We start from the raw sequence: 23,748 nt of genomic DNA, 5'->3' as shown, positions 1-23,748 counted from the left end.
AAGCCTGGATTTTTCCCTTAGTAATTTCATTTACAAACTGCACCATTCACTATTCGATCTTATTATACTTATGTATATATATATGAAATTATTATACTTATGTATATATGTATGAAATTAAAGAGAACCCATATAGTGGCCTAAAAGAATCAATTTTAGTGATAAATCAGAATAAAGGTTAACAAATGAAAAAGATTGAGTGGGTCTCAATAATGGAAAGATGTTAAATTGAATTTGCTATTTGGACAACCCTGGAATTCCTCAAAACAGTTTGATCCATGCCAAAAAAATGAAAAAAAGCCTCATAAATGGGTTAAGCATTTCAGAGGTATTTTTTTATTGCTCATTCCAAAGTGTGCATACAAATCACAAACATGCCTTATTTTCGGCGGCTTGAAAGAGTTGCATGTATAAGGTAAGGTCACTAGTAGCATTTCACAAAAATAAAACAACATCTACTTCTATACGCTATTCCTGGCAGTTTTTTTAAAGGCACTTCTTTCTGCTGTGCCTATTTCTGCAGGAAAGTGATATCTCAATAAAATTAATGTTCATGCAACTGTTGGAGACAAGAAAAACATGATATATGCAGCATTGTGCTTTGAAGGGCCATGATGATATCCTATCCAGACTCAGAGTATTGTCTATTTGTTCCTGTGTAAATTAGCTTGTGATATCTCAAATAATGTTATGTATGCCTCGAAGGGAACTTTGACAGTCTAGCAACTAAGCCAATAATTGAACTTTTATGAAAAATCCGTCCTTGATGAAGATTACACTTTTCTACCTTGCCATAATTGTACTACTCTCACTCTGACAAAATCAACCGGATGAAGCTAATGCATCTGAATTAGAATGAGTTTTGTGAACTGTAATTGGGCATGCTGGGAGTGAGTTCACAGAATTCATTCTTTCATATTTATTGAGCGCCTACTGTGTGCAGAGCACTGTATTAAGTGCTTGGGGAATGAAACATGACTATGAGAAATTTTGAGAAACCTTTACAAATACAGATTATGTACAAGTAGAATGTGGTTATCATGAATGTAGAAGGAACTCATGAGAAGTAAAACAAAAATGGAAGATTTTTCATTAAAGAAGTGTCCCCTACACCCTGTCTTTGGATATAACCCTTGCTCTCCAGCGATCTGCCACACTACAAAAGGCAAGTCTTTCTAACTAGTGGATTAATCAAGAGGGTGTTTCATTTACTGAAATTTTATGAAATAAATTATCATGGGACTTCTAGCATATGGAGTCATATCATCAGAAGCAGATAATCAGAAAGAAATGTTTTATTTACCACAACCCACTAGAATTCAATTGTCAGTTTATCGCCACCCTTTACTTCCACTGGGATAAAGATCATTCAAAAAGGCAAGAGAGCAGTTGGGGAGTCAATCAATCATATTTATTAAGCACTTACTGGGTATAAAGCACTGTATTAAGTGACTGGGAGAGTACAAAAGAATAATAAAACAGACATTCCCTAACCATAGGGAGCTTGCAGTCTACAGGAGGAGGGTACAAGTGTACTTTGTCTCAAGTGATGATATTTAATTATTCCATAGGAAAAAAATATTTAATGTGATGGACTATAATAGGGCAAAATCTTCCAAGTATAGCCCAATTTCTCACTGAGAATATTAAAATATAAGAACGTAAGAAATGCAGTTACTGGACAAATCAATGGCCCATTCAGTTCAGTGTTCTATCCCTGACAGTGACAGTACGCTGTTTGAAGGAACTGTAAATTTGATTCTAATGGAATAACAAAGTTACATTGCTTGATCTTCTGACCCTTCTAGTGAAGATTAATGAAACACCTAGTGAGGACCTAGGGAAAAAGCTGCCTTACACATACTGTACAAAATGTTGTCAGTACTAGTCTATATTTCATTGTTAAACCAGTTTATTTATGGTAGACTTGCCAAGAGAAGAAGAGCAGGGAAGTCCCCATGTTTTGAATTATGTATAAGAGGGTTTAGTGGTAATTGATAAGAACTTAATTACATGAGCTGATATATTTTAATTGCAGTTATTTTAAAATGAGGTAACACTTTGTAACATTTTCTGCTCAGCTACAATGAGGGGTCCATTTTCAGAATATTTGCTTGAGAAGAAAACACCCAAGTGGTAATTTTTAGGATTGCAAAAAGAAAAAAAATGGCATATCTTCACCATTGTCTGATATCTGTTATCATTGCAATATATTTACTCACACTACATATTTTATTAATGAAGACAAAATAGCTCTTGCCAGAGTTCACCAATTCTTTTCAAAGGGTATAACTAGCAGTTACAGTTTTGCCAATACCTAAACTTAAGTGTATATGAATGTCCCCATGAATACCCATTGGCACCTTTAAGACTCTCATATTCACTCAGGACAACAGATTGAGACAGAAGACCTCTGTACTAATTCAATAGTTTTGCTTGGTGATAGACAAGAGAAAGGAGGTTAAAGTAACCAATTTCTGAAGTAAACAGTGAAAACAATTGGGGTAACTAAAAAATTTAAATTTTGTTATCAATGGCATGTATTGAGTGCTCACTATGTGCACAGAACAGTACTAAGGACTTTTGGTTTCCTGTACTTCTTTCAAAGGCACAATACCAGATGAAATCATTTTTAAAACAGTGTACAATCCCTAGCTTAAAGCTTTAGGAAGAGTGAGGATATATTCATTTACACTCACTCCCTTGGTGAACTCATTCGCTCTCACGGCTTTGACTGCCATCTCTACGCAGATGACACGCAGATCTACATCTCCGCCCCTGTCCTCTCCCCCTCCGTTCAGGCTCGCATCTCCTCCCGTCTCCAGGACGTCTCCACCTGGATGTCGGCCCGCCACCTAAGACTCAACATGAGCAAGACTGAGCTCCTCATCTTCCCTCCCAAGCCCGGTCCGCTCCCAGACTTCCCTATCACCGTGGATGGCATGACCATCCTTCCTGTCTCTCAGGCCCGCAATATCGGTGTCATCCTTGACTCGTCTCTCTCGTTCACCCCACACATCCTGTTACCAAGACCTGCCGGTTTCACCTTTACAATATCGCCAAGATCCGCCCTTTCCTCTCCACCCAAACGGCTACCTTACTGTTACGGGCTCTTGTTATATCCCAGCTAGACTACTGTGTCAGCCTTCTCTCTGACCTCCCTTCCTCCTCTCTCGCCCCGCTCCGGTCTATTCTTCACTCCGCTGCCCGGCTCATCTTCCTGCAGAAACGATCTGGGCATGTCACTCCCCTTCTTAAACAACTCCAGTGGTTGCCTATCGACCTCCGCTCCAAACAAAAACTCCTCACTCTAGGCTTCAAGGCTCTACATCACCTTGCCCCTTCCTACCTCTCCTCCCTTCTCTCTTTCTACCGCCCACCCCGCACGCTCCGCTCCTCTGCCGCCCACCTCCTCACCGTCCCTCGGTCTCGCCTATCCCGCCGTCGACCCCCGGGCCATGTCCTCCCGCGGTCCTAGAATGCCCTCCCACCTCACCTCCGCCAAACTAATTCTCTTCCCCTCTTCAAAACCCTACTTAAAACTCACCTCCTCCAAGAGGCCTTCCCAGACTGAGCTCCCCTTCTCCCTCTACTCCCTCTACCACCCCCCCTTCACCTCTCCACAGCTTAACCCTCTTTTCCCCCATTTCCCTCTGCTCCTCCCTCTCTCCCTTCCCATCCCCTCAGCACTGTACTCATCTGCTCAACTGTATATATTTTCATTACCCTATTTATTTTGTTAATGAAATGTACATCGCCTTGATTCTATGTAGTTGCCATTGTTTTTACAAGATGTTCTTCCCCTTGACTCTATTTATTGCCATTGTTCTTGTCTGTCCGTCTCCCCCGATTAGACTGTAAGCCCGTCAAACGGCAGGGACTGTCTCTATCTGTTGCCGACTTGTTCATTCCAAGCGCTTAGTGCAGTGTTCTGCACATAGTAAGCGCTCAATAAATACTATTGAATGAAGAATGAATATATTCCCAAATCAACCACTGTGACTTGTGACTCTTCCATATCACATGAAGGCAGTGGTTACTTCATTGATTTTCATTCAAACATCTAAGCTTGATTATTTAAAAATGATTGTCAGCTGGAATCCCAGATAGAAGAACTGGTGGAAATGATAAACTTCCAAATGACAGATATGCAAAATATTGTACACCACCACTGAACCACCACTATGAATGTCAGTCATGTCTCTTAAAGAAAGGGGAATACAACAGTAATGCATGAGCAGTGATTAGGGAAAAATGCTCTGCAAACAGGATCTATATGCTAATACACTCAAATTTTTGGCAGAGTCATCATTTTAAAATAAAACTGCTTTGAATACACATTCTAGTGAATACATGGCCTTGTGAAAGGCATTTGGAATCCCAGATTCTGGCCACTGATGTCCTACTATTGACTTTTCATCTTCTACAGATTATATAGTAATAATAATTATGGTATTTGTTAAGCGCTTACTATGTGCCAAGCACTGTCCTAAGTGCTGGGGTAGATACAAGGTAATCAGGTTGTCCCACACGGGGCTCACAGTCTTAATCCCCATTTTCCTGATGAGGTAACTGAGGCCCAGAGAAGTGAAGTGATTTGCCCAAGGTCAAACAGCAGGCAAGTAGCAGAGCTGGGATTAGAATTTATGACCTTCTGACTCCCTGGCCCGGGCCGTTTATATTACGCCATGCTACTTCCCCCAGTTCATTCTTCTAAAAAGTTGGCATAAAATCAATGCTAGTTTCATCAAGGGAATTATGGAAACTATAATGATTTTATGTTGTGAAATTATTAAAAATATGTTCCTGCATAAATGGTGAAGGTCAAAACAATGCAAATCTGTGAAAAAATGATTGCTCTGCTTGAAAATTTCCCAGGTTTTAAACTGCCAACAAGTTGAAACAGAAATTGTCTCATTTCCTACACTGTCATCCTTTTTGAAATATAGCTTTTTCTTTAGAATTAATAAACATTATGAATCAGCAGATCATAAAAAGAATGTGAAATAGTCCATGTGACATGCTATTTTCTTTTACATTAGATGCTTATACCAGAGCAGAAGTTGTTTATGAATGGACCCGAGAGCCGGCCCGATCTGTTGTCGTAGCGGAGGATGGCTCTCGCCTGAACCAGTATGATCTCCTTGGGCAAACAGTAGATTCTGGCATTGTGCAGTCCAGTACAGGTGGGTGAAGCACTATATCTTTATGTGGCTATTGAGTTGGAGAGAGAAAGTTAAGAAACTACAGATTTTAATATAGGCTAACCATTTTAAAGCTCTTCTAAGTAGAGTTTTTATCAGGCACCTGAGCACTTAGACTAAAATAAATTACTGTTTCCTAATGTCCTAAAAATATAATTTTGTGATGACACTGCTTGCATAGTTTAGACTTGAGAAAATTTTGCCTGCTTACTCATGACACTATTAAAAATAGCTCAAAAATGACTTAAAATGTACCATTGAAGTATATTACACATATGCTAAGATACAAGTCTGAAAAAAGCAATAGGCAAAATACTGAAAAATCACCTTTTAAAGAAATCCCTTTCATGGATTTTTCTAAATATCAAGAGTAGGTGGAGTGTGGCTTCCGTTTTGTGATGGCAGATATGTAAATTGCATTGCCTCTGGTTTAGGATTGGGATCAAATATTATTCAATAGTTGAAAGGTCATTTTCAAATTTTGACAATTAGATTTTATAGCAAGGCAACCTAATAGGTTCTTAGTCATTTAAACATCAGTCTACCAGTGTAAATGAAATGTCAGCAGAGGAAGGTAAAATTTGGCCTCAAAATATTTGGAAAATGCACCGAAGAATAAGTAAGTGTTTAAAATAGCTAGTAACAGATTACTAGTAACAGATTTTTTTTTAGTAACAGATTACCCTAAAGTATTTTAATTGGGAAAATTTGTATGTAATATAATAAGTGATTCATTGTAGCCCCTGTGAATTAGATTTACTAATAAAAAAGCTAGCAAGAAATAGAAAAGATAACCACTATTCTTGAATGCCTGTTTTAGGGATTATTTTTCTTAGACTCTCCAAACACAAAATGGCAGATGGGCCCAATATGGGTTCACACAGTCCTCTAATCTCAATATAACCCAGCTGAGAGCAATTCACTCTCTAGTTCAAGGCACTCTCATTCAAGAGATATTCAGTATGAGAGATTAATTTGTTTCCTCAACCTCTAATGAGGAATACTAAGGGCAATGAAAAAAAAAAAGAACACACACACAAATTGGCATCCTGCTCATTTATAATATGCTTTGGACTGCTTGACAGTGTCATTTTTCAGTTGTTCACCATCTCATATTAACTTTCTTCATTTCAGTGATTTCTAAAGTAGAACTATCTTGAATATAATAATGAAATCAAAGGGTAGGGATTCAGTCCACAAATGCAGGGTTCATCTGAATGAAGTTTGATAGACCATACTGAATCAATCCCTTAGAAATAGTCACACAACATTTTAAGCAACTGAATACTGGTACAATACTCCCAGCAGCACATTTACAAGTGGAAAAATTAGAGAGCTTTTTCATGTTATAATGAATGGGCATGATTTTTGAAGGTGAGAGCTGCCTTAACACAGCATTATGACTTCTCCGAACCAGGCACTCAAACCAATACATTTGGCCAACTATAATGCAGCGTAATAAAGAGGTGAATGCTCAAGGCAGTCTTTCACTTGGAAGGAACTCTAATTCAATACATTACTATCTGAAGTAGAAAGATCTTATATAAGAGTCTAATGGAATATTTCATAACTCATTGCATAATCCTAAGTACATTAAAAGGAATGAGTGCTCTTATCTACCTGACTGTTACAAGGTGAGAAAATGATATCATGAAATAGTATATGCATTTAGACTAATAGGAAAATGCATCGGCTCACATTATTGGAAAAGAAATCAATTCAACTTTCTTAAAGTGAAGAAGCTTGGACTATACTTATGATTTCCACTACTGGGCAGTTATAAAATGAAAATGATGCTAATTCATAAAATGAAATATGAGACAAAAGGGAAGACAGCTGCCAATCCATTTTTACTTTCTTGTATATGGAAATTTAGTGGTTTCACAGTTAATTCTATTGACTCTGCAACCAGATTGGTGGATAGAATCACAGGGACTAGAGAATCAGATTCACGTACTTAATTGTGAAGAAAATAAACATTAGTGTATTTGGCTGATGGGACACAAAGGTAAAATTACCTGCTTTCAGATAGCATTACCTCAGATATATCTATTAAATGACAATTACAGTATCAAAGTTGTCCATTGGTAGAAATCAGACCTTCCTAAAAAGAACTCTAAACCAGGTAGCTGCTCAGGTGCATGTCTTCCCTTAAACCTAATGTCTAGACACCTATTAGATGGTAAGCCCGTCAAAGGGAAGGGACTGTCTCTATCTGTTACCGATTTGTACTTTCCAAGCGCTTAGTACAGTGCTTTGCACATAGTAAGCACTCAAAAATACTATTGAATGAATGAATATTAGGGGAATTCATACCTCAAATTCCTTATACTACATCAGTGCTTAGAACAGTGCTTGGCACATAGTAAGTACTTAGCAAATGCCATTATTATTATTAGAATGGCACTGGAGCCAAGAAAGATGTATACTTCATCTCCAGTCACAAAGACAAAGATTCAGATAGGCTGGGGGCAAACTACTCCTTGGTTGTAAACAAGCAGCTTTAAAAAATGAATTAGCTCTTTCAAATGAATAGCATGATTGTTGGCATGTTAATTACTATTGTCAAAATAATGAAACATTTGGTTTTAGGAGAATTAACTTTTCTGTATATACCTACAAGCTAATCTGTTAATCCTACTGTGTCCAAAATATTGATAGCTAAAAATAATATCCAATATTTATAGCTAACAATAATAACCAAACCTATTTAGGAATCAATCAAAATGTTTGCATTTAAGCCTTCATTTTGTATAAATTAATAATTCTTAATAATTCTCTCCTAATCCCCAAATTAATGGGGTTATAGAAAGTTGAGTTCTACTGCATAGAAATGATTCATTTCTTTCAAAATATTGGTTTTCATTGAAAAAAACCAGCAGTATCTGTGCTCAGTGAATGCTCTACAATATTCTTATTTTTATGCATTGCACATATGCTAAGACATTTTCAATGAGATTCTTTTCCTGTGGCATACACTGTGCAAATATTAAACCACTAAAGTCTATAAAGAATAAGAACCTAATTCAACCCCCAAAAGCATATGAAGGGAAACTAACTCAGACTTGCCAGACTTGGAATTACAGCATTAAGAGTTTTCCTGTTTATTAAGAAAAAGGCATATTGAACTTTTAATCAATCTGATGATTGATCTGAGTTAGAGTGTGTAAAATACAGTAGGAGGTAGAGATGAATAAATTTTAACAATGAAAGTACATGTTTCTGAATAGAAAATAAATCACTATATAAATACTTTAAATCAGATTTTAATACCTATTAAAATCTTATTCTGCTAAAGGCAATAGTTAGGTTATTTCAAACACAGTGACTGCAGCACTGAATGGAAGGGTTTATCTATGAATTATGGCTATTTATGTAATATACATCAGTGGGCAGCAGAAGAGCGGAGCCTATGGGGTGGGCACTAGAAAGAGAGAAGGAAGGAGAGGTAGGAGGGGGCAAGGTGATGGAACGCCTTCAAGCCTAGAGTGAGAAGTTTTTGTTTCATGCGGAGATTGATAGGCAACCACTGGAGGTTTTTAAGAAGGGGAGTGACATGCCCAGAGCGTTTCTGCAGGAAGATGAGCCGGGCAGTGGAATGAAGAATAGACTGGAGCAGGGAGATACAAGAGGAAGGGAGATCAGAAAGAAGGCTGACAGAATAATCCAGCCGGGATATTATGAGAGCCTGTACCAGTAAGATAGCCGTATGGGTGGAGAGGAAAGGGCAGATTTTGGTGATATTATAGGCAGGTCTTGGTGACAGATTGTATGTGTGGGGTGAATGACACCGAGTTTGTGGGCTTGAGAGACAGGAAGGATGGTTGTACCGTCCACAGTGATAGGAAGTCAGGAAGAGGACAGGGCTTGGGAGGGAAGATAAGGAGCTCAGTTTTGGACATGTTGAGTTTTAGGTGGCGGGTAGACATCCAGGTAGAGACGTCTTGGAGGAGGCAGGAGGAGGAACGAGCCTGAAGGGAGGGGGAGAGGACGGGGCAGAGATGTAGATTTGTGTGTCATCTGCGTAGAGATGATAGTTGAAGCCGTGGGAGTGAATGAATTCACCAAGGGAGTGAGTGTAGATGGAGAACAGAAGAGGGCCAAGAACTGACCCTTGAGGAACCCCAAGAGGATGGGAGGGGGAAGAGGAACCTGCAAAGGAGACCGAGAATCTGTGAAGGAGACCGAGAATGAATGGCCAGAAAGATAGGAGAACCAGGAGAGGACAGAGTCCATGAAGCCAAGATATATATAGCCTTTCATATATATTCCCTTAAATACAAAAATAAAATCATTAAAATGAACCCATCCTTCCACATCCTCATTTCTTTTGTGTCATTCTCCTTTACTTTGTGCTGTAATGTATTAGAAATATAGTTAGATCTTGTTTATAAATTCCTCTCAGGGATCTCTGTTTGAGTGTAAGAATATTTGAATGAGTGTTCTTCTCGACTGTAGAATTAGAGAAAAAGACATTTGACATGCTTGGTGCATAAGCACTCGGTGTCTAGACATGGTTTTTCAATCCAATTTAGGATTTTGTTTTTTTAATATCATGAACATTTCTCTGTTTTCAATTGTGTCTATTTAAAAATAGATTCATAATAATTTCCTGCCTCATTTTTAATTTTGGCAGGGTTTTCAAAAGGTTTCCTATCCTCCTCATTTATCTAATCAACTTTCATTTGACAGCTATCGATTTGAACAACTGATGTAAAAATCAGAGTGGATTGTCAGATCTTTCAGAAATATTTTCTAAAATGTCACCTTTACAACAAAGGATAAAAAATAGAGTATATACATCAAGTAAGACTCATGAAATTACATAAAAGAGGGAGTTTATCCTGAGACATAGTGACATTTTCCAAAGAATAATTAATTAGATGAATATTTAAAGAAATGTATATATAATGAATAGACATCTATAGCTACTTTAAGTTCTATCATCTAACAAGGTGGAGAAGAGGGAGATGGTAAAGATTAATGGTGAAGCCACAGTCACAGCAGGAGATGGCTCGGAAAACCACGACTTGAAATTTGGGGAGAGAGGAAGAAAGAGGGATCTTACTCTGGCAGCAAAAGTCCAACTTCAGTATTTTTCACTTGCCTTTCTGTTGCTCCTACTTGGATTCCTGTGATCAATTTTATCAGGCTTTTTTTCATAATCAACTAGTATCTTTTCTCAAGTAATATAGTAGAATTCTAGAGATTATGTAGGCCCCAGAGGCAGAAAACAGAAGCTGGATATTTCTCATCTTTCACCCAGGTTGCAGCATCTTTTCTTCCTTACATCCTAACCTTCAAGTCAATTTAAAATGCTAAAGATTCTGTGCCCTGAAAGGATGCTAACATATTGAATTACATAAACTTCAAGTATATTACATAAACTTCACATAGTAAATAGTGTTTTAAAGCTAAAAACCTTATCCAATCCTTTTCTTACAAACCACACAAAGTTACATATGTAAAATGTAGGTAGACCACAAAAGATGCAGCAGTTGAGATAGAAAAAATAGAAATGATTTTCAAGTGCAAATACTGAAACCATCTCACAGTCTTCTTTTTATTTATTTTTAGGAGAGTATGTAGTCATGACTACGCATTTCCATCTGAAGAGAAAGATTGGCTACTTTGTTATTCAAACATATCTACCATGCATAATGACAGTAATTCTGTCTCAAGTCTCCTTTTGGCTCAACAGAGAGTCAGTTCCAGCAAGAACAGTATTTGGTAAGTGGAAGAAGGGATATGTCTGTGTGTGCACCCAGGCAGACAATGGGGTTTTATATTTAATGGTTTCTGCTGATAGGAAAAAAATGTGATCATTGTTTGTTTTCAAATTAGGCATATTCATAAAATTAGTCAGTATTTGCAAATAACTAACTCCCAGAAAAAGAGTAAATGATAATAAAATACCTTTGAATCAACAGCAATTATTCAATACTTAATGTAGTTTGAGTATTGTACTGAACATAGAATATGATAAGAAGCTAAAGATAATAATAATAATAATGTTGGTATTTGTTAAGCACTTACTATGTGCAGAGCACTGTTCTAAGCGCTGGGGTAGACACAGGGGAATCAGGTTGTCCCACGTGGGGCTCACAGTCTTAATCCCCATTTTACAGATGAGGGAACTGAGGCCCAGAGAAGTTAAGTGACTTGCCCACAGTCAGACAGCTGACAAGTGGCAGAGCTGGGATTCGAACCCATAATCTCTGACTCCAAAGCCTGTGCTCTTTCCACTGAGCCATGCTGCTTCTCTATATGGTCCCTGCCCTTAAGAAGTTTACAATTCAGTGAGAGGCAGACCCAAATATAAAATAATTGAAAGAGTAAAGAGCATTGATAAAAATGCTAAAACAAATTAAATGAATAGACATTCAAAAGTAATAATGCACCTTCATTGTTATCTTCAAAACCATTTCTTTTTAGTGACTTTAGAGAAATCCCAGAAATAACAGGGACTCTCTTCCTAAATCTGTAGAGTTCCAGAAGATGATGTGAATGCAGCTGTGGTTCAGATCTTGAAAAATCAGTCATGGATCAGAAAAAGAAAAGCTATTCCTCTGCAGAATAGTACTAAGTATCCATGTCAGAATGGGACCATCCACATTTTGAAGAAGCAATGTTTAAAAATGTGTAAAAATCAATAGTATATACTTTAATTTGATCCAAATCTGCCTGAAATACTAATTTACTATAATACTAATATAAATTTACTAAATTTAGCATGGGAAAAAATCAATAGTATATACTTTAATTTGATCCAAATCTGCCTGAAATACTAATTTACTATAATACTAATATAAATTTACTAAATTTAGCATGGGAAAAAATCTTCTCCCTCCCTAAACTGCTACTATACTGATCCAAACACTTTATCCCATCTTGACACTGCATCAGACTCCTCATTGACCTCCCTCCTCCCCCCAGTCCAGTCCTTACTTCTCTCTGCTACCCAGATCATTTTCCTTAAATATATATATATATTATATATATAGTTCACATCTCCCCACTCCTCAAAAAACCTCCAGGGGTTGCACATCGAACTCCTCATGATTAACTTTAAAACACGCAGCTCAGCCCCTCCTACTTTACCTCTCTGATATCTTACTTCAACTCATCTCTCACACTTCACTCCAACAGCAACCAACTCTCTATACATCAATCTCATGTTTCTTTTTCACCAACCCCTTGGCCACATCTTCCCTCCAGCCTGGGACTCCCTCCTACTTTATATATGGCAGATCACCACTCTGCCCACTTTCAAAGCTTTAATTCAAGATCACATCTCCAAGAGGCCATCCCTGATTAAACCCTTCCTCTACTCCCTCTCCCTTTTGCCACCTACCTACTTGGATCTGTATCCTTAATCACCACCCTGAGACCCACAGAACTTATATACATATTCGTAATATATTTTAATGTCAGTCTCCCCCTCCAGACTGTAAGCTCCAAGTGGGCAGAGATCGGTTTCTACAAATTCTGTTGTGCTGTATTCTTTAAAGCCTTTAGTACAGTTTTCTGTATAGTGTAAAGGCTCATTATTCATTCATTCAGTCAGCCAGTCATATTTATTGAGCGCTTACTGTGGGCAGATCACTGTATTAAGGACTTGGAATGTACAATTCAGCAAAAGATAGAGACAATCCCAGCTGACCAACGAACTCAAAGTCTAAAAGGGGAGATAGCAAAAAAAAACCCCAAAAAACCCAAAACAAGTAATCAGGCATCAATGCCATCAAAATAGATAAATAGAATCAAATACACATCATGAATAAAATAGAGTAATAAATAATATATACAAATATACATACGTGCTGTGGGGAAGGAAAGAGGTACAGCAAAGGGAGGGAGTAGGGGGAATGGGGAGGAGAGCAGGGGTAGAAGGAAAGAGAGGGCTCATGGAGGACATGAGCTCTATCATTAGGGCTTTGAAGAGGGAAGAGAGTTAGTTTGGTGGATGTGAGGAGGGAGGGCATTCAAGGTCAGTGGTAGGATGTGGGCCAGGGATCGACAGCGGGACAGGAGAGAACGAGGCACAGTGAGGAGGTTAGGGAAGAGGAGAGAGTGTTTGGGGATGGGCTATAAGAGAGAAAGGAGGGGAGGTAGGAGGGGGCAAGGTGATGGAGAGCTCTGAAGCCAAGAGTGAGGAGTAAATACCATTGATTGACAAGTCATATGCTCCCTGAAGGCAAGACTAATGTTTCCAGAACCACACCCCCAGTCCTCTTAAATCCACCCAGGTAACCCTGAAGTCTACCCCATTAATCTAATGGACAAATTACACTGTATTCGGTCCCTAGCTCTCACACCACCAGTAACGTAGAGAACCTCTTGGCTCTTTCAGAGTCAATACAGGCTGGCATTAGGATGTTGATCAGTAAAGGACCCTTCCAACATCCCAGTCAATAACTGTCACTAAGGGAACCCAGGAGGAAGTAGTATTACAGAGAAAATGAACAAATTAACCTCTCAGCACAAACTACTTGCTTCTTTCCAGTGTTATGCCAAATTGAGACAAAAAGTGGTTATAGCAAATCCATCTATCAAATGGTCAGTGGGGTGTGATTCTTGGGATAGAATCATGGATTCTACAACTCTTTACAACCTGGCATTAGTGTAGCCAGAATTAAAACTCATCTCTATATTCTCCTTAATATTCTTTTTCTGGTGGTATTTGCCCTATCAAGGCACTGCATATGCTATATTTCCTAGGGAAGAGGGCAAGAATCCAATTCTAATATTTTACACAAGGTAGTGACAAGCCTAGAACACTCTGGAAGAAATCAGAAATTAATGGTATTTATTGAGTTCTTGCTGTAAGTAGTGTATTGTTCTAAGAATTTGGGTCAGTCCAGTACTACAGAGTGAGTAGATACATTCCCTGACGACAAGGAGTTTACAGTCTAAAGGAAGAGCTTGAGAAAGTATTTACATAAGTGCCTCATTCTTGGAATGACAGGTTTTTACAAGGCAAGGACTGCTATATTTGTATTATTGTAATAGGTTAGCACAAAACTCAATTAACGATTATATGATTCAAAATGGGAAAAAATTAAGCTACATTTAATTTCAAATATTTAACTGCTTATTTTTAGGTATCGATAATTCAGCAGTTACATCCCTAAAGTTGCATGTGTATAAGCTCGTATTTTTTTTTCAGAATGAGATTAGACATTTTAGGTGGAAAAGAAGCAGAAATCTTGTTAAAACAATTTAGTGAACCTATATGGGTTCCTATATCCTTTGTCCTTGGAGATTTTTCTTAAAATCTTGGATTTTTACAAGTGGAAAACACTGTCACTTATTTACATGAGGTAATTAATGTTTTTATGGTATTTACTATGTGCCAGGCACTGTACTAAGCACTAGGGTAAACAAGGTCATCAGTCCCTGTCCCATATGGAGCTCAAAGTCTTAATCCCCATTTTACAAATGAGAGAACTGAGGCACAGAATAATAATAATAATGATATTTATTAAGCACTTACTATATGCCGGGCACTGTACTAAGTGATGGGGTGGATATAAGCAAATCAGGTTGGACCCACCCCATGTCTCACATGGGGACCACAGTCTCAATCCCCACTGTACAATTGAGGTAACTGACATCCAGAGAATTGATGTGACTCACTCAAGTTCACACAGCAGACAAGTGATGGAGCCAGGATTAGAATCCATTACCTTCTGACTCCCAGACCTGTAATCTATCCTCTACACCATGCTGCTTTGCTCCAAATCAAACAGCAGCAAGTTGCAGAGCCCTGATTATCTAGTAGTTATATCCCTTTATGGCTAATATATGACTACATATTAATAAACCTAGCTGTGTCTGAGCTTTTTGACTATTGAGATGCATTTTGCATCTTTTGAGCTCAAAAAAATTGCAACACAATTGTTTTAGACCTGTTCAGTATTTATATTTACTTTATACATGTTTCTGATTTCTTTACCTTGTCTCAGCAATTTACTCCCATTTTGAGAGTTTTTTTGAAGCCTAAGGATATTTGGACCATTTTGAATGTATTTGAAAAGCAACCCACTAAACTTGAAACTTAAATTATCATATTGTAATTTAGAACTTAGAACATAATGGTTTTGAGTGTTTTCAAGACGAAGAAGCAATTCAAGCATTCCTGTATATCAGTGGGCATTGTAAAATACTCTCAGATTTATGGAAACCTTTGGTTCAAGTCTACTACTATCTAAATCTATTATTTGTTTCTTGGCACCCAGGAGAGTAGAAATAAACTGTGGCAGGGATTTAATATATCAAATGATTGCAGTTGTCAAGGTAACATTAAAACCCATGATTTGGTGTAAATATCTGCTTGCGAATAATCAGAATCTGTTTGAAATATTCTACAGAAGAGAGAAATCACAGTGCCATAGTTAAAAGGATTATTTACCACACTTACTATCAGAAATATAAGTCAAATCCCCTGGTGTTTCTTTCCCCAATCACTTGACTGATAGAGGAAAGTATAGATAGAAAGGGTCATGAATAACTAATTCATGCAGCATCAAGAGAGATACAGAGATATGTTTCCCCAAAACAAGGGTATTCCTGGAAATTAAAAAAAAAATTGTGTGAAGGATTCTGCAGAAGTCTTTCTTTAATAGGAAATATCCTAATTAAGCTGTGCTGCCTTGTCAAATTCATGTAAATGTGATCGATATGGAAATATCTTGTAATGAAATTTGCATAGCTTCAAGAAGCATTCAAAACCAGGTTCCTCTAAGAAGAGGGAAATTAAAAAAAAAATAACAGTCCATCAATTTTGCAGGCATCCTTCTCCCTTCTGGGGCAGGAAAAGAAAGTCTGACCAGGTTTACTGGTGTGCTCACTGCTCTCTCAGGCCTAGAATTCAATTTCATTTTCCTAAAATTTAATGAAATCTAACACTTCACCATTTGGTACTGTCATAGTGAAAGACAAAAATCTGTACTGAGGTAATCAAGTATTATTCAGATTCCAAATTAATTTCACAGAAGTGGAGCCTAGGAATTTTGATCTTACCATGTAAATCACCACATAGTCGTGATATGTGTAAAGTTGACATTTGAGGTAAGACTGATTCTAATCATACAAAAAATAATTATTTTTTTTTCCAGGGGTTACAACTGTCCTCACCATGACTACTTTGAGTATCAGTGCCAGAAATTCCCTTCCCAAAGTAGCCTATGCTACTGCTATGGATTGGTTTATAGCCGTCTGCTATGCATTTGTGTTTTCAGCACTGATTGAGTTTGCAACAGTAAACTATTTTACCAAGAGAGGCTATGCATGGGATGGCAAAAGTGTGGTTCCTGAAAAGGTAAAGCCTTTAGTAGATTTTATAGGATGTATTTCTCTCTTACACAATACTTCGTCTCACATAGTGAATCCTATTGGCATTTCTACTTTGATGGGAAATTTTTAGAAGGAGGAATATTGTTGTGGTGTTCATGCTTTCTGTGGTTATTTGAAGTATAATGTGCAGATGTCAACAATCAAAACTGTAGGTAGGAATTACGTGCACCACTTTGCATTCCTTGCAGACTGAAATCCTGAAAGATGCTTAGTGTTCCTAACATGGATTTTTAGATTTTTAGATTAACTAGTATCCCCTTAATTATTGGGTTTCCATCAGCATTTTTAACATTCTGTGATTCAGACGATTGAAATTACAGTGCACTTTTTCCAGATGAAAAGGCAAAGACTCTTGTTTTACAAATCAAGCAATAGTTTGAATAGTTTTGAGTAATGAGGTACTAAAGAAAAACTATTATGAAGACAATTAAGTTTTTCCTGTCACAGAGATTAGAGTATTTTCCTACTAGTAGTGATAGTACATATTAAGTACCTATAGTATAGAAAGAACTTTAATAAGTTCTGTGGGGAAAAATAAATGAATGAATGACATTGATCTCTGTCTGGTCCCCAAGGGGCTCACAACCTAAGAAAAAGTTGAGAGAGTGACAGTGATTAATACGATAAGAAATAATAGGTACTGTGGCTAGAGAAACTGAGTTCAGCCTTTTTGGAAGTTAGAGTCCTGTATTCACAACAGTCCAAGACACAGACACAGCAGAGGGTGGGATAGGGAAGTATATGATGAAACAGAGAAGCAGCGTGGCTCAGTGGAAAGAGCACGGGCTTTGGAGTCAGAGGTCATGGGTTCGAGTCCCGGGTCGGCCACTTGTCAGCTGTGTGACTTTGGGCAAGTCACTTAACTTCTCGGTGCCTCAGTTCCCTCATCTGTAAAATGGGGATTAAGACTGTGAGCCCCACGTGGGACAACCTGATTCCCCTGTGTCTACCCCAGCGCTTAGAACAGTGCTCGGCACATAGTAAGCGCTTAACAAATACCAACATTATTATTATTATCTTAGGTCTTAGGGAGACTGCAGCTTCTTAATGCTCCAAAGATTGAGGTCTCATAGAGCAGATGTCTTTCCCTTTTCTGCACTCGAGCATGAGCTAAAGGGAAGTCCCAGTGGTGTTGCATTAGAGCAGCTTCTCTCCTGGACTATAAGCCTCGATGGAGCGTGCCTGCTATGTGTCCTTAGACAAGTCGCTTAACTTCCCTGTGTCTCAGTTTCCTCATCTGTAAAATTGAGAATAAATACCTTTTCTCCACCTTCTTTGACTGAGCCCCATGTGGGACAACATTTGATATGATTATCCTGTACCTATGCCAGCATTTAATACAGTGCTTGGCACATAGTAAGCACTTAAATACCACAATTATCATTATTATGGCTGATGGTAGTGGCTTGAGAGGACATTAACATTAAAGACTATCATTTAATAGGTTCTGAGAAGTTATTTGCCATCTGATGTTTTTCCAAGCCTGTATTCATTCCACATCAGCTTTTGAGCTGTTTAAAAATGACTAGACTATTTAGCAGATTGTTAATTTAATCAAAAAAAGCATTGCAAAAAAGTCAAACTAGTTAATATCCAAAATTGCTTTTGATCCAGCTCAAAATTTCTGAAGCCTCCCCAAAAAGGCCCATAATGCATTAATTGTACTTCAATTAGGGATTCCTGTTTGGCAGAAAGGAAAGTATTTTTACTACATTATTAACATTTAGGGAGGACCCAAATTGAATAGAATAGAATATTTTCAAAAATACTCAAATTTGATAAAGAAAATGTGGTCCACAAAATACTTTCTAATGTTATATAAGCAGTGTTATCAATGCAGTAGTTAGCAAAAATGAAACCATTTCAATTAAAATGAAGCTCATCTTGGTTTACTGAGCTGAAACATAAGGAAAATTGCAAAGGATTTTGGTAGCACTCTAAGCAAAGAGGTCCCTGATAATGATTTATACCATTAAATTTAACAATTTTCAGTTTGCTTCTCATGTGAATTAAATAGTAAAGGTACTTGAATCTTAAAAAGAATATGGACAGTTCAAATGTGTTCCTCTTTAGAAGGTCATTTTTATAGGTTTTAATTCACCCATCTTCACTCTCAGTGTAAATGAGAAAATGAGTAAAATGCAAAAATGAGTAGAGCCTCTAATGATTTCCCTATTGTATGTAGTGAGATCACTGTCAGAATCATGTACAATAGACATAGGAGGTAGCATACATGCCCTTGGGGCTATTTTTTTTAAAGTCTGTCTCTAAATCTATAGTTATAGATATTTGACTAGATAATTAAAGCTATGTGGATCAAGTTTTGCTGGAAAGTAAACAAACGACATCAACAAAATTATCTTTAGCCTAATAATCTCTGTTTACTAAAATATGAATTTTGGTGGGAAATCTTCTGAAATTGAAATCAACCCATATTCCCAATGGTACTTTTGGCCACTAAAAAAATAAATTACCAAAGAGAAGTGTCTGCATCTGTAGCAGACATCTTTACTCTGATAAAAGATTTATAAGCACAAATGGGAATAATTGTGTTTTGTGAGAGTGCAGGCAGTTCTTGGAAAATAGAAAATACAAAGGAGGACAGAAATCAACAACTGGACCGTATGAATCCATCTACACCGGTCCTGGAGTTTAAAAAAAAAAATGCCTCTAGAGGCCAATCTTGTTTAAAGTTCTGGCCAGGACTCTTGGGAACTAGAAGAATGGAGCCAAATTATCTGGAACACTGCCTGGTAATGTTCCCAGTACTTTCTGTGATATAGAAAGAGTTTGTGAGATCGTGCTAAATTCTTACCACATAAAACTAATCATGTTTCTATGTCTTTGAAGTACGTTTTGAGTTTGTTCATTTTTTTTTTTCCTGGAACAAATGTGCAAGTTAGAGGTCTGATATTTTGGTGAACTTTTGTATGCTTAAGATGCATTGGCAACTTTGGCTTTGGTCTTATTTCTAAAGATTGCTGCTTACCTAGCAACACTGATATAGCATGCTAAAAAATCCTCCTAATAAAATGCTTATTTTTCTTTCTTCAGCCAAAGAAGGTGAAGGATCCTCTCATTAAGAAAAACAACACTTATGCTGCAGCAACAGCAAGCTACACCCCTAACATAGCAAGGGGGGACCCTGGGTTAGCAACCATTGCTAAAAGTGCAACGATAGAGCCGAAAGAAGTCAAACCAGAAACAAAGCCTCCAGAACCCAAGAAAACTTTTAACAGCGTCAGTAAAATTGATCGACTATCAAGAATAGCTTTCCCATTGCTTTTTGGAATCTTTAACTTAGTCTACTGGGCAACTTATTTAAATAGGGAACCTCAGCTAAAAGCCCCGACCCCTCATCAATAACCCCTTTAATGTGCACAGTTTTGTTCGGTCTTCTGCACTGGGAATTACTTTTCGTTCTCAACGCAGTAATTCCCATTTGCTTCATTGCCTCTGTCTTAATGAAATTGAAGGTTTCCTTATTTCAAAAATTCACAAAAGAGCAAGAAACCCTGAAAGATAATGCCATCACAGTGTGGTACATACATCTGGGAAACTGGCAAGAATGAGAGAGCATGAGAGCAAGCAAAGGGAGGGATTGGGGGCGGGTAGGGGGTGGGCGAGAAAAGAAAGGAAGAGATAGTAATGAACAACCAAACAAGACCCCTAAAGCTTTTGTAGATAGTACATTCCCAAAGTCCTAAAAGAAATGCTGTACATGTCAAAAGTATTTTTATGCAAAGTGTTTAAAGAACCAGTTATTCTCCATCATGTCTTTGTTGCACAAATTACAGACCGCTTACCTTTGATTTCCTTAAGTGGTGTTATGCTTTCATTTTTGAGTATCAAAACCCCTGAAAGATGGTTAATTCCTACTCTTCAAGTTGTTTCTAAATACTCAATCACATCATTATGTTGCTAAAAACTATTTAAAAATAAGTGGAAATTTGCATACTTTAAGTACAGTTTATTACTGTACAGCACATAAGGTACAGGATATGCTTTAATATATATATTTTTTTTTTTACTATTGTCTTGGTTAAAGCACTAACTCAGCTTTAGGCCAAGCAAGAATAAGTTGCAACTTGGTGCATTCCAAAGGATCTAAAATTCATTTCCCCTTTTTCACCATGTCTAAACCAATGGCACCTATGTGCTCTAATGCTTTGCTTGTCATCACTGAAATGTTTGAGGGGAAAAATTGTTTTGCAAGCTCTAGATATGTTGAATGTATTCTTTTATATAACAACCAGTACATTAAAAGCTTTAGACTGAAATTTATGAATAGTAAACAAAATAGAGTATTTAAATGATATATGTAAATATACAGCATGAGATTGTACATTTTTTTACTTTTCTAAAGTTGTGTTATTTAAATATTGTGTAGGGCTCATTTCTTGTAGCTCTTGATATGTTGTTAAAGGCTATGGAAACATATTTAGAGCCTGCATAAATTGTCAGCATGGATGAGAAAGACCACATGAGAAATAACGTCTATTTAGGGGTGTACCAGAAAATGCAGTTTGAAGCTGTATTCTAGTGTATGCTAGCAGATAAATAACTATTTGCTCAACCTCTGAAGGAGCATGGAAATTTAGGACAGTGTTTGAGAACAATATGGAAGAACAGTAAAAATGGAAAGGCATTTGCTTGGGACAGAAAAATCATCTGTATATTATTGCTCTATTTGCTGATACATAACTGTTACAAAAGTGATGTAATATATGTAGCATTAAATACAAAAACACATGAAAGAATGTACAGAAAATAGATTTTATTGAGTAAACTTATTACATTTCATTTTTACTGTAGCAATATCTTTGTAGGAACAATATGTAAGGGCTTTAAATACACGATGTCCATTTTGCAGGTATCTCATTATTATTCCCTATAAAACAATTCTAGTCAGTTTCATTACTGCTGAGAAGCTTTAGAGATAAACATTTATTTAGAGGGTATTTTTGCAGTGCTCCATTTGACTGACTGATTGATAGAGTTTGCAGATGTTAATTTGATAATCTAGACTCCCCAGGCCACGGTGTGAACATATTTAAAACAATGCCAACATGAACCTTCAGAAATGCTAAATGAGACAGTTGGGTTTCATACACAAGTTTTAGGCACTGTTTTGTAAAGTCTTTTCTCAAAAAGCTGCTCTCTAATGTCATAGGAAAACACCTGCCAATGTTTTCCTTTAAAAATATGAATTTTTTTAAAGAATGCTAAACTGATTTCATCCTGTCTACACTTGATGAACTAATATGAATGGAATTTAACAAAGGGATGTCTCACCTTCTGGTGTCATGTGTAGATATATGTATAGAAAAAATAAAATAAAATATGACTAACTTCTGTGTACTTGTTTATCTTGTTATTTTTGGCGTTAACCTAATGTGTTCATTTAGGGGATTTTATCTTCCAAGTTACCCACAGCTATCTTTTGGTCTGCATTTTGCACATTAGATGTGAATATTACTTAGTCTGCTTTTTGCTATGCAATGACTGCATTAGATCACCTCTTAGTTTGTTAGTATATGTGTATAGTATTCGACTGCATAAATTGATTGCACAGTTTATTCAAAAAAAGGTATTCTATGTAGCTTTTTTATAGTGCTTTGCTAAACCATGTAATAATAGTAAGTCTTCCTTGAAAATAATGATACACTCTTATAGAGGACAGTTTCTGTTTACTCCTGGGATAATTTTAAAAGATGACATTGAATGTTTATTGCACCTCAGTGCAGTGATGTGGCAATAAAACCTAAAACTAATAGAGGTTGTTTATGGCAGACGCATGCATTGCTTTACAGAGTTTAGCAAAAGCTCTTTATTTTATGTCAGACTGTAATTCTACTATAATAATAAAGCTAAAACTATTCAATTACAAAATCAAATGTTTTACTTTGTTTTCTTTAGTTATCTCTTCTTACTACACATGTATATACAGTGCAATTTTATTTTCTTGCAGTAAGCCTCATGCAGTTTAAGAATGATTTGCAGGTGCAAAGTCTAATGTGGTAAGAGCAAATTCACTACCTCCCTCATACCCCGCCACCAAGCACTCCAATACTAATTAAGAATAATCATTATAAGTATAATTATAGTCCTGAAGGTTTTTTTTTTTAGTTCTCAACCCACAAAATCTTCCATTTAAAAAATAAATCTTATAGATCAGTGCCTTCAAAAGAAAATGAAACACAGGTTACTTTATGGATAGAGCTAGATGATCAACTGATCAAATAAACAGAAGGAAATCTTAAAATGGGAATACTTATAGCATACATTTCTTTCTTTTATATAGCCTAATTTACTTTCACCTTATGCATTTTTTTTTGTCTACATCAACAATTCTGACTCTCCCAAAAAATGTCTACCCAAAACACACACACAGAGTGTGGAAACAAATACAAAATTTACCTCAATAAAACCAAAGTATAAGAACAGTGGCATGCATAGGACCATAGATATAAATTCATAATGGATTCTAAATTCCTGTTACTGAAGATAACTGTATTTCCTATTTTTTCCTGGGCACATGCTGAGACCTCAGTCAACCAATGGCATTAAATGTTTACTGTTTGCAGAGCACTGTACTAAGTACTTAGGATAGCAAAATAGAGTTGTTAGATATGTTCCCTGGCCATGAGGAGATAATATTCTAGAGCAGGGAGACATATGCATAAGTGCTGTAGGGTTTAAGGTAGGGTGAAAATCGAGTGCTTAAAGAGTCCACAGATCCAAGAGCATGGGTGACATAAAAGGGAGGAGTAAGAGAAAAGTTTAATCACAAAAGGCTTCTTAAAAGAGAGATGTAGTTTCAATAAAGCTTTGAAGGTGGGGAGAGTGGTGGTCTGTCATATGAAGATGGAAGGCTTTCTAGTCCTGAGGGAGGAAGTGAACAGGGGATTGGTGACAAAATAGATTATAAAGTTACAGTGAATAAATTGGTATTAGAGGAGTTAAGTGTGTGGATGGGAATGATTTTTGGTAGGAAATCAATCAAGTAAAATAGGAGAGGATAGGCTGACAATGCTTTCAAAGCCAATGGCAAGGAGTTTATGTTTGATAATAATAATGGTATTTGCTTAGTAGTTATGTGCCAAGCACTGCCCTAAGCACTGGTGCACTAAGCATTGAGGTGGGTACAGGCAAATTGGGTCGGATACAGGCCCTGTCCCACGTG

The 23,748-nt window shown here is 37.0% G+C and overlaps 1 protein-coding gene across 1 annotated transcript in view; it reads left to right on the top strand.

The window, feature by feature from the left end:
- GABRA1 (gamma-aminobutyric acid type A receptor subunit alpha1) overlaps window positions 1-22,459 on the top strand; it is a 51,099-nt gene extending 28,640 nt beyond the window's left edge. Inside the window, exons 7-10 of the mRNA XM_029052145.2 lie at window positions 5,043-5,186; window positions 10,782-10,934; window positions 16,325-16,527; window positions 19,617-22,459. Of these exons, the coding sequence (XP_028907978.1) occupies window positions 5,043-5,186; window positions 10,782-10,934; window positions 16,325-16,527; window positions 19,617-19,928 (812 nt within the window). The 3' untranslated portion in view covers window positions 19,929-22,459. The remainder of the gene's footprint in view (window positions 1-5,042; window positions 5,187-10,781; window positions 10,935-16,324; window positions 16,528-19,616) is intronic.
- The last annotated feature ends 1,289 nt before the right edge of the window (window positions 22,460-23,748 follow it).

This window comes from Ornithorhynchus anatinus, chromosome X1, assembly GCF_004115215.2.
Source record: "Ornithorhynchus anatinus isolate Pmale09 chromosome X1, mOrnAna1.pri.v4, whole genome shotgun sequence".
Lineage (NCBI taxonomy): Eukaryota > Metazoa > Chordata > Mammalia > Monotremata > Ornithorhynchidae > Ornithorhynchus > Ornithorhynchus anatinus.
Note: the sequence above shows the minus strand (reverse complement) of the source record. Positions and strands in the feature narration are given on the sequence as shown.